General features: G+C 42.0%; 1 protein-coding gene across 1 annotated transcript; it reads right to left on the reverse strand.

The window, feature by feature from the left end:
* Positions 1–2625: 2625 nt before the first annotated feature.
* On the reverse strand, positions 2626–14704 carry LOC147901551 (kinesin-like protein KIN-4A). Its single transcript, XM_087375366.1, has 28 exons — positions 14463–14704; positions 13664–13810; positions 13396–13548; positions 10506–10765; positions 10197–10384; positions 9845–9969; positions 9677–9713; positions 9255–9346; positions 9040–9150; positions 8727–8840; positions 8522–8608; positions 8217–8400; positions 7988–8106; positions 7742–7840; positions 7522–7635; positions 7274–7390; positions 7092–7172; positions 6916–6987; positions 6722–6827; positions 6399–6404; positions 5575–5585; positions 5388–5485; positions 5201–5284; positions 4882–5118; positions 4494–4656; positions 4236–4391; positions 3408–4094; positions 2626–3259 (listed from the first exon to the last, which is right to left on the reverse strand). The coding sequence occupies exons 1-28, from the start codon at positions 14622–14624 to the stop codon at positions 2777–2779; spliced, it is 4293 nt and encodes a 1430-aa protein (XP_087231492.1). The 5' UTR covers positions 14625–14704; the 3' UTR covers positions 2626–2776.
* Positions 14705–15292: the final 588 nt, after the last annotated feature.

Raw genomic sequence — 15292 nt, forward strand, 5'->3', positions numbered from 1 at the left:
TCATTATAAGCACTCTATAGGTATAATTTAAATGTTTTAAAGCTCCTATGATATTAGTTACCCCTTGTATATTGAAACTAGCCTAAATTACAGCATAATGAACAATCAAAATAAGGTTTGAATTTGGTTTCTACATGATATTTGGTCTCCTTAAAACTCATGCTACTCCATAATATGATATTGACGACATACACAGTGTTTTTGAGTTTGTGACTTATTATACATGTCAAAGAATGTGCCAAAGATCAAATTTTGCCTCACTATATGTCAACATTTGCTAAAATTACATCTCAAGCCATAGATCATAATAAATATGATTATCTAGCCCTAAAGAGATCTAAACATATGTGTTGTAGTTATCCTTAGACTCTGTGACTTATAAACTCTTTAACAACTCATTCTAATAAAAAAGTATGGTTGCTTTATCTAAAAACTGAGAAACTAGCTTGACATTTCGATGTTAGATTAACATTAAGACTTTAGTAAAACTCAAAGTAATAGGTGTGAGTTTCAGTCCATATTAATTCCAAGTTTTTTCAGTACATAAGCTATTATGTCAAATAAGCATAACCCCAAAAATACGTTATTAATGCCTTTGAATAATTCTAGGAAGTGCTAAGTTAACAAAACACAAAAGTGTTCGAGGACATATTTATATCCAGGGTACAAAACTAGTGTTAAACCACACATTTTACACACATGTGAGGGGTGAAGGCCACCACCTCCAACATATGAGGTTTGTGTGTGTGCGTGTGTGTGTGCGGGCACGTGTTTGTTCGCATGCACGTGTATATACATATGTTGATATACATATGTACGCATGTACAAAATGAAATGTGCTTCTAGATCAGTACATAAATCAAAGTACACTAAGAATAATGGGCAAGTCTTTGAAGAATACAAAATGTTGGAAGAATTAATAAAATAGTGGAACAGTATGATGCAGTCAAATCATAGGTAATCGATGGGTGTAGAGGAATCCAAAAGAAAAAGAAAGGCCGTACACCTCAAAGTGGTTTGGAAAAAAACGTTCAGTGTCAAGGTGCGCTTGTGATTTGTAGCTAGAGCTCTTATGAAGGTTTCCATCCGTGGTTCTCATTCTGCCACATCTCGGATTTCATCCATCATGTTTTAGTAGGTCACCTTGACAATAGTTCATTGAAACCCTCAAGCTTAGATGCTCCAATTAGCCCTTTGAATTGTTCTCTATTCATCCATCATATGCTACCACCTCACAATTTTTAGAATTTTGATGCTCCTTGTGGCTAAGGTCTTTGAGGCATCATGATTAAGTTAAGTGCTAGGTCTTGCCTGTTCCCTACCTTACCACCCCATCGTGTCTTATTCGCTCTAATCGGCCCTTATGTCCTGATTGCATTGACTCTACTAGGGGTGACTTAGCCTAACCAAAGGTTTTTGAACCATAAGATTGTTGTTATTTCCACTAACAACCCTCCCTTTAAGTGTCTTTTGTTCCCTAATTGGCCCACTTGGACTAAATAGCATACTTGCCTTAATCCTTATTACGAGGGTGTTAACGTAGGTAACTCTATCAATAGCATCAAGGTGTGCTTGCAATTTGTAGCTAGAGGTCTTGAAGGTTTCCATCTCGTTGTTCTGATTCCAACACATTTCGCATTCATCCATCATGGTATAATAACTCAATTCAGCAACCGTTCATTGAAATCCTCAAACTGCTCGAAGCTTAGATGCTCCAATTAACCCTTTCAACAACGTTGGATACTCAACTTAGATGCCTATTGGAGTGCGTAGTCCACAACGTGCTATATCGAAGTAACAACTTTCTGACTTAGGATTTCTTACTAATACGTTGTGCATGCCATCGTTGCTTTAGTCATTCACACAAATTACTCTAGTCTAGCCTATTCTAGTTCGATTTCTATGTCGCATAGGGCTTTCAAAGTGTAGTTTTGTTTCATGTAGGATTCCACGACATCGAAAATATTGTTTGCTACAACAAAACAATTTGTTTGGGGAACTCAATAAATAAAGTATCTTATATATACATTTCAATCCCTAAGATGAGTTGGCATGTTGCAAGATAGACTATAACTACCAATGGAATGCTCCAAGCTATCCTACACCTAAGACTTCTAAAAGAGCTTAAGCACCTAAGAAGAAAAAGAAAAGAGGGAGCTATCCAAGGTGGTGAGATCACTTTAAGGATTACATAGGGCGAGAACAAGGAGTTTATGATGGTTTAGCGAAAACAATGATGATTCGCCTATAGGTAAATTTAAGTGTGTCGCACATTTCAATCCCTAAGATGAGTTGGCATGTTGCAAGATAGACTATAACTACCAATGGAATGCTCCAAGCTATCCTACACCTAAGACTTATAAAAGAGCTTAAGCACCTAAGAAGAAAAAGAAAAGAGCTATCCAAGGTGGTGAGATCACTTTAAGGATTACATAGGGCGAGAACAAGGAGTTTATGATGGTTTAGCGAAAACAATGATGATTCGCCTATAGGTAAATTTAAGTGTGTCGCACTCCTAAGCCTCATTACCCTACACACAATGGAATATAGAGAAGAAGCCAAGAACGATAGGTCATATGTTGCAATTAGAGGAGCGGGCAAACTTGTGGCGTGTTAGACGTCAAAATGTAAAGAATAAGATTTATTGGTGAGGATACAGAGTTCAACAGTTGTTGAGCCCGAAATTGTGTGTGTTGGAACATTGTACAGGGCTGTAGGTGCTGATACGCCCAAAGATAACCTTGAGGTCATTCTGATGGACTCCGCATCTATCTATCTACACGTTTTCCTTTTCCTGGACAGCTCCCGCTGGTCCCCTGGGACAGGCGGCAGAGCTTCCAATACTGGGAAGCCTTTTGTTCAAACCATCCTCCTCCGCACTTCCAGCGGCATGGACATTTCGAGCTCGTAATGGACTGGACGGAGGTGTTGATTTCTTCTTAGCATTTCGGACCAGTTTGCCAGGCACGGTCACATCCCTTTGGGAGTTGGCTGTCTCAGCAGCGTTGGAAAACCTTGCCGTGTTGCTGCTTGCCGACGCACTAGACGCGGCAGACATATGCGCTGCCTCCGAAGGCAAAGATACTGCTTCCATTGCAACGCCTGCGTCAAGTTGGCGACCTCCAACTGGATCAGGAATATGGCGGTTACCAACGGCATCGGAGCTGGAATGTGGTGCTGTCACTGGAACTAGTTGCACTAGAGCCCTTTCCCATCGTTTGCGTTGCTTCATCTTTGGCTGCTCTTCGGCCTCTGAAACCTGAAAAGCAGCGCAGAAGTTAGACCCAAAGCCTCGGATCGTACATCTACTAGAAGCATATCCGGAACGAGTACTTTCTTGTTACCTGACAAAGCAGCTGATAACGAATCAAAACATCTACATCAAAACAGTAGGGTAAAAGAAAGACCTTGTTTCCGATGTCTGACAATGGTGTACGGGCCGCTTTATCGTGATCACGGTTTCCATCTCCCTTACGGGGGGCAGCTGCACTCACCATCTGCAGCTCATCATTCCATACATTTCCAAGTAACGATGCGCCATGTATGACCAAAACTTGTTCCGCATTCTTAACTTCTTCCGAAGTAATGTCAGAAGACTGGACCTCCGTCTTTCTTTGTGCTTTATCCAACCTAAGAGTCTCCAGCGCTTCTGCCACCTCGGAAACCTCAACGTCCACGACTCCAGCTTCTCTATTTGCGCACTTTTTAATTGTACACCCACAATTTGAGCCGCAAAGACTACCAGCAGCCTTACATTCACATTTACTTGTCTTACAGCCCGAAGCCCGGCTGCAAGAGCAGCACAACGGTAAATCTGATTTTGGCTCACTTTCATTGTTTTCAGTGGTTTCTCTTTGAACAGGGTCCAAAGTTCCTTGCAGCCCACTAAGGAACCTGGCGCCTTTTATTTTGCGGATCCTACTTTTTTCCATTGGCACCCTGGGCTTAACTGCTCGCCTATCCCCCCCTTCACTCCAATCCTCATCCGATTCATCATCCTCAAGATCCTCATCAATGTCCATGTCAGACTCTGCTTCAGAGAAATCACTTCCATCAGGGTCTGTGCTAGTATTGCTATGTGGGCCTCGTGGAACCTGCATGTAGGGAATGCAAAATATAAATTAGTTTTCCAGGAGGGAATTGCGTCGCCTTGGCATGTGCACTTCGTGTGAAGCTCAACCAAAACTTATGCAAGGACAGCAGAAATGGTGATGTTGAAAGTCTCTAGGCGATGCCTTTCGAAGATCATAGGGAAGGCCATAGTTGCCACTTGTAGATACACCGGACCAGTTATCAGAGTACTGTAGTTGTCGGGGTCCAAGGTCTCCCAACTCCAGGAAATGTTTAGAAATCTCATCGATGCAGCTTTTCATTGCGGCATTTGTACCAATCTGGAACGTATGTATAAAGCGCATCACTCCAAGAGTCAATGCTTATAGAAAATGAGAAGCGAGACTATGGAACAAGCATTTGCTCTGTTTCAGTTCACAGACCTTTGCAGCAGAGGTAAGCAGTTTTGCAACGTACTGATCCTTTGCAAATTGCTGTCTTTCTCTTTCTGTTCTATGAGCCTCACTCTGTCTTAGCAACTCTGTAAGCTCGGAAATCTTTTCCTTCATTTCTTTGTTTACCAACTCTTTACCCGAGCATTGGCACCTGACAAACATCAAACAGTAAGGTGAAGATTGAACTCCTACTGTAAGCTCAACAGAAGCAAAGTACCTTTGAAATTGGAAGCACACAAAATGAACTTGCTATGCAAGAAGAGCCTTAGAACACCATTCAACACACATTACATCCCCTTTGCTTGGCCATCAATAAGTCTAACAATCTAATTTCCAAACTACAAGTGCCCAAACTGTTTAAGCATGAAGATAGAACCTTGCATCTGCTGCCAGACCAAAAACATATTGCAGTAAATTTTTTGCATCCCCCATGCTTCGCATGTGTTGCCAGCGAGCACGGCCACTAAAAGCTCTCTCTCGCTCTTCTGCCTCTGACAGTTGGGAGGCCATCGCCACGAGCGCACTAGAGGAAGCGTTCAGCATGCTTTCAAGCAAAGCAATTTTTGCCTGTCTTGCATTCGGAGACATTGATGATGCTGGTATAGTTCCGGAGCTGCCCAAAAATATTCCATCTAATCAGCTGCACAAGTTGGTGAAGCCCAAATATCTTTCATCGAGAATGTAGAGGCATTTACCTCAACTTGATATCATCTGCCGATTTAGTTTGTACGTCTTGTTCATGCTTGAGTTTAGCAAGTTCCTTGGCCAAAGCAGCTCTCCTGTCCAAGTTTTTTTAAGCAACAAATTCAATTTGTTAACAAGACCGTAAAAATTCAGTAACAAAAGGCTTAGAGAAGTTTAAAAGGAATCACAAAGACTTACGAGTCAGTCTGCTTTTCGTAATTACTGCGAACTTCATGAATATGCACAGCAACTTCTAGTTCATGATCAAGCCATTGTTGCAAGCCCTTTTCATTTGCCTGTATGATTGAAAGAACAAGCAATTTTCAGAGGTTGACTCCATTTTCAAAGTAATGAACTGGAAAAAATGTCCCTATTTGAGCTTTACCTGTCCACCTGCTGAACCATTGGCGTTAGGAACCCATGTAAGCAAAACATGCCAAGACAGATTCAGAACAACAAGTTAAGATATTTTCAGTGCTGATCTGACTGACAATTGTAATTCCAAAATCTTTTTAAGAAACGTGTAGCTTTCACTATACAACTTTGCAAGTTTGAATGTCCAATACTCCTACTTTGTATCGTCAGGAACTTCCTGCTATATTAACCATGTGTTCTTGGAGTGTCAATCGAAGTTAATCAACGCGGCACAAGCACGTGTCTGTTCGAATCAGAAAAATCTGCAAAGATCTGCTGATTTTTGAAATATTTAATATTTTAAGTTGGGGCCAAAGAAAATTTGGCCCCGTATTAGATGAATATATATAGCACAGTTGTTTCAGCATCAGCATGCATTTGGACTTATGTATCTGCTAATCTACACCCACTGTTGAGCATGGATGATGTCAGTTGGGAAGCCATAGTAGCTAGTCCCTGGTATCTGTCATGGAGATCATGGTTTTCAACGATATGGGTGACTGTTGAGCTGCAGTCTTTTTCCAGTTTTTAGAGGACGAATTTAGGCATGTTCCTGGCATCTATGTACATATATACAGAATGACTTATACATACAATTACGGATTTTTGTCGGGGGAGTTAACCAGGTAATGTTTTTCCCAAGGAAACTCATTTGCTCACAGCAGAAAGGGCAATAATTTCTATCTGCCTTTTAAAACCTTCCTCTTGAAATCAACGACATGGAGGTACTACAACAATAATTTCTATCTGCCTTTTAAAACCTTCCTCTTGAAATCAACGACATGGAGGTACTACAACCAGCTGTCTGAGATGAGGTACATATATGCAGAATGACTTATCCATACAATTACGGATTTTTGTCAGGGGGAGTTAACCGGGTAATGTTTTTCCCAAGGAAACTCATTTGCTCACAGTAGAAAGGGCAATAATTTCTATCTGCCTTTTAAAACCTTCCTCTTGAAATCAACGACATGGAGGTACTACCACCAGCTGTCTGAGATGAGGTTTTGCCATAATAAATTTATTTGTAAATAATCTATGTTTTCTAAGAAAACCCCCGTGCCAAACATAGTTTGACAAAAAAACAGAGATATTAAGGTCAGATGGCCGGGAAATACTCTTACCGGATATTGAACTTTCTCTTGGTGAAGGCTTTCTGGCCTCTAGAAGCTCCTTCAAGCGACGTGTAGCCATGGCAGCTTCCTCTGTCTTGCGCTGCAGTACCTGTTATTACAATTTCCTCCATCAAAATTTGCCAGGAGGAAAGCAGCTTCGCCTTTGAATATGTATCAAGTGTGACATAATCAGATACCATTTTCTGACGGTGGTTGAGAGCCTGAAGCTTGTGCATCTCATATTCATTCCTTCGACCCTCCTTTTTCAACTGTAATATAACAATATAACCCCTTCATTAAAAGCCCTGCTGCTGCCATTGCCAACAAGGAAATTTGAAATACCATAGCAGCTCGTATTTTGAACTATCATTACCTGAAGGACTTCCTTTTCCCTGGAAGCTTTCCATAAGCGAAAATGTTCCGACTCTTGTTTCATTTTGTGTTGCAGTTGTACCTGCATGTGATCAAATCTGACTTTTGCAATGACAGAAGAAAAACTATGCATATTCTAATTGGAAAGGTATTAATTGCCTGAAATTAAGGCATATCCTATACCTTATGGGTCTTGATACGCTGAATCTCATCTTGCAGTCGCTTTGCTGCTTCATCACTTCGCTGCTTCTGTTTAAGAAGCTGAGCCTGATTCTCTTGTTTCTTCTTCAGCTCTGCTATCTGGAACATAAGAACAAACCAACTTTTAATCATGCAATCCAAAAAATAAAATTTAAAGATACGAGAGCTACCACAGGTACAGGCCACATAAATATCACTACCATTTATTCACGGATGTCATTATTGCTAACCTGGGCTTCCAAACCCTTCACTTTTGTTATATATGTTTCTTGTGTTTTCTGGCTTTGATCATCAGACGCATTCGCTAGGCTTGTAAGTTCTGTGAGCAAGGCATCCCTCTCCCTCTGCATAAGAAGAACAGAAAGAAGGAAAGTAAGCCCTAGCTTCAACACTAGCAATACTCACTACTCATGCAAGTGCATGAGCAAGCACCGTAAAAAGGCTACATACCTGTAAGACTTTCTTTTCTTCTTCCAATTCAACTATCTTCTTTTCAAAATGCTGCTTAAGAACTACACTATCACATTTTACATACGTCTTCATTTCAGCCTGCACCAAGTGGATAATTCAGATTTCAACATAGTTATTATACATGTTTCAAAGCTTAATCTTGTAAATGTTTGTCACAATGCCAATCTAGAGCTTAATAAGCATAAGAACTCCATATCTTTGGTCACCCAAAGAAAGGATTGGCACCTCTTTTTGTTCAAGCCTCTTGTTTAACTCTTGAAGCTCTTTATCCATGAAATCTTGTAGGCGTACGTACTCCAACTCTTTTGCCACAGTTTCTTCTTCCATGTCACCTGCCTCATCAACTATGGACATATATGCATGTTTTTAAATGCTTAAAACACCATCAATATTAAGGGTAGAAAGGGCAGTCATTTGTGAAAGTGTTGAGCAGTAGGTTTAATAATGTCCCTACCTCCAACTTCATCTGGTCGGTCAAGATTGGATATCTCTGGGTCCACGATGGAGCCATCCTTCCTTGGAAGGGCAGTCTGTTTTTGTGAAAAAACCAATGCTTGCAAACCACCATCGCGCAGCTGTTGTAGTTCATTTTCGAGCTCTTTTATTCGTATTGCATAAGATTCTAGTACACTTGCTTCCTACAAAATGGAAGACAATATGGCAGATCTGAAAACTTAGTAGAGGACCATTATTTGGGTGATTCATCATTCAATTTATGTCAATAAAACCATCAACAACCTAAAATTGGAAACAACAAACCGAGGGCTGATTATTTTCATCAATTTCTTCCCATCCTTTGCCACTTCGTAGCATATCCAGTTTGAGCTGCAACTTATCTCTTTCAACCTACCCAGACAGTAGGCATATAAATCTCTTAAGATCTCTCATCAGGTATAAATTTTCTACTTTGGAACTCAGCATGGAGCTGCAATCCACGGAAGTTAATACTTGATGCTTATCTTACTTGAGCTTCAAGTATACGTTGTGCACGCTCTTGCAACGTGTCACGTGATATTTGAAGTTCCCGTTGCAGCTCTATGAGACTTGCTTCAAGCCATGCAGTTCTTTGCTTCAATATCTGAGCAGGTCACAGTAGTTTAGTGATTACAAGCTGTAAGCATCTGTGAACCATAAACCTCAGTGGTTATAACTTGCTCTAATGAGGGGAAAGTCGGGGACTTTATTGAATGCTGTTTATGGGGAACTCCCCCCCTTCTCTGGCTGATTACACAAAGGCACAGCTTAGTAGAGCAAGTGTGAGATAGCAAAATAAGTACCTGTATCTCATCAGATGAGCCACCTGCCCGCATACAAAGAAGTTCAGCTTGCAAGAGCTCAACCTGTTGCCGCATTCTCTGCATCTCTGCTACCATAGGGTCACGATTCACCTGTACAAAAGTCTGATTAGGCTTTCTTCTCCATGGCAGGAGCTATGAACAACTTTAGTAACAAAGACCGGGAATACCAACATGACAAATTTGCAAAGACTTACAACTGGCTTGTTCTGAATATTGCGCGCTCTATTTGCATACTTCAATGTATTTAATGTCTCTTCCGCATTTGAATCTGCCGGGCTGATACAAGCTACAGTCATCACAGTTCACTCGCTGGTTATTGGGCATGCACTGAGATCCAAAAGATCGGCAACACAGATATTTTGTTATTGTACTCTTATCACTACAGAGTTTCAAATAATGTGCATACAGCTCCCAGCTGATTTTCTTAATCTTTCAAATTTTATCGAGGAAATTGTTCGCAAAAAATAAATTGGATCACAAAATGTGAGGAGTTTTTAGGATGGAAAAATGTCATCCTCTCCAACCAATGTGAAAAAGAATAAGAATTTAGCACGAATGATGTGATGTTGATACAGTTGAAAGCAGATCTTATCAAGATGGGCTGATGAAATCATACCAATCATAACGGTCCGACTGTTCCCTCCCAAAGAATCCTGCGTACAAGCCGAATGCAGAATAGGACTGAGTGCAAAAACACTTGTGAACTCTTTCCTTTAGTGTTAACAGGGCCTTCCAAAACTTAAAAATACTGAGAAGTAAGCGTTTCTTTTATTGCAATATTTACTTGTAGGAGTCGTGTAAGCTTGCTGTCACGATATGGCACATGCCCACCCTCTTTGCGTTTCTTGTCATCCCCTAAGGCACTTATCACATTGCCAAGGGCAAGGAGGCCCTTATTGATGTGCACACCTGTGTTAAAAAGCACATAGGCCATGTCCTTTAAAAGATTTAAGATGGCAATATATCATGTGCCCTAAGGCCCTTTTCACATTGACAAACGGCACACAGGCCCTTAAAGATGTGCACATCTGGCACAAAACAAAAGGCTTTCATAGTTGTTTATACATTATTATCACTATATCAATGCAGCAGTACATTAGTATCACTATATCAATGCAGAAAATATAATTTCCTACCTTCTTTAAAACGAATTCCGTCAGCTCCTGTTCTTTTCGCTCTCTCAGATCCAGCCAAATCGACCAGATGCAATTTTGCACAAAGAAAGTCATCGCTAGTGTCATCTAAAAAGCTGCTATGGGCATTTGGAGGAAGATCCAATCTACGCTTCTGCTCTAGTGTGATGGTAAAAATGGCATGTGATCGGCTGGAAGAAGGCACAAATTCGTGAGAAGGAGAAAGCAACCAGCTAAGCACTCAATTTTTTGAATGCAACAATAAATCACTTTGTTCCAAATACTTGGAGGAAATGGGTAAAAATGACCAACCTGGAGCGAGAATTCATGTTAGTGCTTGCCGTTGCACGGCAAAGAGAACCCTGTTCTAAGCATGCTGCCATTTCTTCAAGGCTGCTGACATCTGTCTCTGTCACTCCTGCAAGTGTAATACCTCCATTTGCATTCTCACGTATTTGAATAGGTGGTTTCCCTGGTGCTCCAGATTTTGACCCAAAGCCATTGGGCATTTCTAACTTGATCAAAACAGGCAGATTGGGATCCAGCAAGTCATGCACTTCTTCCTTCAGGATCTGTAGTAGCGTTCATTCAAATCATTACATGAAAGTCTAACAACAAAGAAAGCAAATATTGTCAGGCAACAGATCTTTTTGAATTTGCATCTTCTTTAGCGCAGTCTACCCCACCAGATACAATCAGTTGCCTTTCAGTTCCATAGTTTCCAGAAAGGTTTTTAGCAGAGCTTTGAAGCATACAGAAAATTTGAAGTTTCAATCTCAACAAAAGGCAAATTCTAGGTAGAAACAAGAAATGGCCACATGTAGTTCCTGCTGTTCTGTTTACATTTCCTTCTTCCATCTCTATGCACCTTGCTTATCTTCCCAAGCCCATATAGACACTTTTAACTCTCTTGTACTCATCAACCAAAGAAAGGGACATCTACATGACTACCTGCTGCTTAGACAAGTAGATCCAGTAGCTTTTTAGTAATGTAGTTTCCATAAACATTTTGGCAGAAATTTCAAACATATAGAAAGTTTGGTGTTAAACCCGAATGGTACAGTGAGGTTTCTGTTCCTTTTTGTCTTCCACCATCCGTGTCTAAGCAGATTGCTGCCCCACGGGACCATCTATTCTCTTGCTGTCCTCACAGATCGCCACACTCTTTTGTGCAGGCTTTTTCACTCTCATTCTTACAGACAACCCAACATAGGGAAACATAACAAGGCAACACATCTATCTACATATTGCAAACCCATTAGCACAAGTTGCAAAAGTTGGAGGGAAAATTTCTATGTTAACCAGCTTCAACACACTGCCAGTTGACTAACCACACACGTTATACAATTCGATTTAGTATCTTCAAAACTAACATTGAGTGCAGAAACATCTGTTGCAGAAGTTTGGAATATACAGAACATCTCAAGTTTTGAACCCACAAGAAACATTCCTGGCAAATTTGGAAACTGCCGCACATTTAGTTCCCTGCTTTTGCTAAAGTCTTCCATGCTTTAGAGTCGACAAAAACTTGCCATACAGAACGTTTCAGGTTTCAAATCCCAAAAGAAACACGACCCTGGCATTGGAAACTGTTGCACGTGTTATTGCCCTGCTTTTTGGCCAATTCTTCCATACACTTTCAGTCAACCCAAACCTTGCCCCCCATCATAGCTGGCATATAATAATAAGAGATGCTATATGCATCCCCAGGAGATGCCTTCTGCACTTTCTCAACTCTCTGGTAGTCAGATGTAGTGACTATTCATTTTGATTGATTTTGTCTCATAGGCCCATGAGGCCTCCTAAGACGTTAATCTCTCTCTTCCTCTCTCTCTCTCTCTCTCTCTCTCTCTCTCTCTACAATGGAGTCTGGACACCTGCCAAATCGGCCAATATGCACATGCACAAAAGCACAAGCACTCACAGCCATGCCAAAAGTAGGTTCCCTGCTTTTCTCAATTCTTCCATGCCTTTGCTGGCAGCACAAACCTGCCATTCAGAACATTGCAGCTTTCGGATCCCAAAACAACCTAGCAGAAGTTGGAAATGCCACATGTACTTTACGTGCTCAATTATTTGTAAACCTACTCTCAAGTTTGGAATATACAGAACATCTCAAGTTTTGAACCCACAAGAAACATTCCTGGCAAATTTGGAAACTGCCGCACATTTAGTTCCCTGCTTTTGCTAAAGTCTTCCATGCTTTAGAGTCGACAAAAACTTGCCATACAGAACGTTTCAGGTTTCAAATCCCAAAAGAAACACGACCCTGGCATTGGAAACTGTTGCACGTGTTATTGCCCTGCTTTTTGGCCAATTCTTCCATACACTTTCAGTCAACCCAAACCTTGCCCCCCATCATAGCTGGCATATAATAATAAGAGATGCTATATGCATCCCCAGGAGATGCCTTCTGCACTTTCTCAACTCTCTGGTAGTCAGATGTAGTGACTATTCATTTTGATTGATTTTGTCTCATAGGCCCATGAGGCCTCCTAAGACGTTAATCTCTCTCTTCCTCTCTCTCTCTCTCTCTCTCTCTCTACAATGGAGTTTGGACACCTGCCAAATCGGCCAATATGCACATGCACAAAAGCACAAGCACTCACAGCCATGCCAAAAGTAGGTTCCCTGCTTTTCTCAATTCTTCCATGCCTTTGCTGGCAGCACAAACCTGCCATTCAGAACATTGCAGCTTTCGGATCCCAAAACAACCTAGCAGAAGTTGGAAATGCCACATGTACTTTACGTGCTCAATTATTTGTAAACCTACTCTCTCTCTCTCTCTCCCTCTATATATATATATATATATATATTATATATATATATGCAGGTAAAAAATGCGCCGACAACCCACACAAAAGCAAGCCACCCACACCTCTGTACAGGCACAAGAAAAGTCTTGTTTTAACTCTCTGTGGGTTAAGTGTCACCGTATTTCTTTGAAAAAAAAAAAAAGGTGTCACCATGCATGAGAAGTACACCTGCATGCACGTGTGTGCATGTGCTGCATATGTTCATTATCATTTTGTTGTGTGTGTGTACGCACGTGCGCTCGCCCCCCCTGCCCAATTCGTTTGGGGTGCATGCAACATTGTTGCAGTTTGTATACTACACAGGCCTATGATGAATTGAGGCCTTCAGATCGAGAAACAACCATAGATGACAAAAAACCCTTGGAAATTCGATGTCTGTGACGCACCTCAATAAAAGAAACCCGAAGTTGTAATTCCCTCTTGTCCTTCAAGATTTGAACTTTTTTGAATATCATCTCCATAACTTGGGGAATCACTCCTTCTGAACTCCCTCCAACTGTGTATCCAGTCCCCATCGTATAGGTCTTCCCTGACCCAGTCTGCACGCCATCATGAGAGTTTCCAAGAGACTTAAGAGCACAAATCAGGTATGCAGTTAGGGTTTGCAATAGCGAACACTTATGTTTTGTATGAGGATCAATTAAGATACCATACCTGTCCGTAAGCGAGCACTGTAGCATTATAGCCATGAAAAAGGCCCTCCACAAGGGGTGAGACGCAATCTTCAAAGATGGTAGACGATGGAGAACCTGTGCTACCGTAGACATGGTCGAAGGTGAAACTATGGTTACCTATTTGAACCTGCACATAGCATAAGTCGGATAGTTTATTGTGATCAAAACGCAAAGCACTCCAGAACTTTGTTGAAACATAAGCATGTCCTGTGATAGCGTTACGTAATTCAAAGATACCCAGGAGCGGAGAGATCAAGCAATGAGGTAGTTAGTACATTGAAGTATATATACACAAGATACCCAGCAGGGAGGTAGCAGTTTCCCCCAACCCATGAGCGTTCGTTGCTAAAGAAGCTCGGGTAATTGGAGGAAGAAGCATTCATTAGTTTGGCGGCATACACGAAAGTAGCAACAGAAAGGTATCTCTTACGTCTGAACTCAACGAATCTCAAGAATCATATGTTTTTAATGTTCAATTTTAAGCTTCTTCACAAGTTTTTAATGTTCCGCTCCTATTTTCTGGATCCAGTGGTCACACTGTCTCCAGTCTTAAACTCTATCTACAGAAGCAAAGGATCACGTGATGTTCCACCGATTTGAAGAAAGTCTTCTGTAGATCGCATTTTGAAGGATGAGAATGGAGGAGCCTGCACGCCTGGCGTGTTCCCAGTAAGGCTATAGGAAAAAGGTCTCCTTGAATGAAAACTTGGGATTCATGAATTGCAATCTGTAAATTACGAGGCATGTGTGTTGATTCGCAGGTAAGAGGGAGACCACACCTGCGGTTCGCCCGGCACCAAAGAGACGCAGTCCTTGCACCCCTGGTACAGCTCAGCCCCGATCAGAGGTCGTATATGAACAGCTACTTTTACCGCCTGAGCTCCCTCTCCTGAAGAACTACCCGCATCAGCGCTGGATAGCGCAGGGAGATCTGTCTCCATTGTTTCAAGAATTCAAAGAGATCTGCCTCCCGAAATGCGGCAGCTGAAGAAGAAGCCCGGACTAGAAGATTTTGTCTCAAAACGAATGTGAAGACGAGAGTGGGAATGTCGGAGAAAGAGCGGGGAAGCAAGCCGCGCTGTCATTTCTCCCGGGGAGATGCGAAGCTTTTGGGAAGCATCTGCTGAGGTGAGACAAGCGACATGGTGCGAGGAACGGGAGGAAGGAAGGTCGGTGGGGGGAGCGATGGCAAGAAGGCAAAGGCAAAGAAGGGATGAGTTGAGGGCTCTAGCAAGACAAGTCGTGAGGCTGCATGGCAGAAGGAACACCGATTAGGGTTCCGGAGCCCGCCCCCCTTCTCCCCGCGTTTGCTTGTTTGGAGAGAGATCGAGGTGGTGGAAAGAAGCGGGCGGGAGAGAAGAGCTTCAGCGAGAGAGGAAGCCAGGGATGAAGCCGACGAGGACCCCCACATTTGGCGGCCCCTGCCAAAGTAGCGGCAGGCGTTGGCACTCCCATTCGTCGTGGCCGCCACGGACCCACCCAGAGTGGTCTGGACTCTGATAGCCGGCCAACGGCTCCCCATTTTTGAATTCAATCCATCGTGGGCCCGCGCAACGGTCACTGCCGGCCTCCCTCACAGCTAACCCCACCCTAACCAAACCTAATGCCG

The sequence above is a fragment of the Dipteris shenzhenensis genome, chromosome 5 (assembly GCF_047967505.1).
Source record: "Dipteris shenzhenensis isolate YYH24624 ecotype China chromosome 5, Dip_SZ_1.0, whole genome shotgun sequence".
NCBI classification, from domain to species: Eukaryota; Viridiplantae; Streptophyta; class Polypodiopsida; order Gleicheniales; family Dipteridaceae; genus Dipteris; species Dipteris shenzhenensis.

Excerpts from the sequence above, each read along its gene's own strand:
- LOC147901551 (XM_087375366.1), bottom strand. The coding sequence starts at position 14,624 with ATGGAGACAGATCTCCCTGCGCTATCCAGCGCTGATGCGGGTAGTTCT. Across the intron at positions 13,549-13,663 it reads CAGTGCTCGCTTACGGACAG|ACTGGGTCAGGGAAGACCTA; the intron begins GTATGGTATCTT and ends GATGGCGTGCAG. Across the intron at positions 7,173-7,273 it reads AGCGTATCAAGACCCATAAG|GTACAACTGCAACACAAAAT; the intron begins GTATAGGATATG and ends GATCACATGCAG.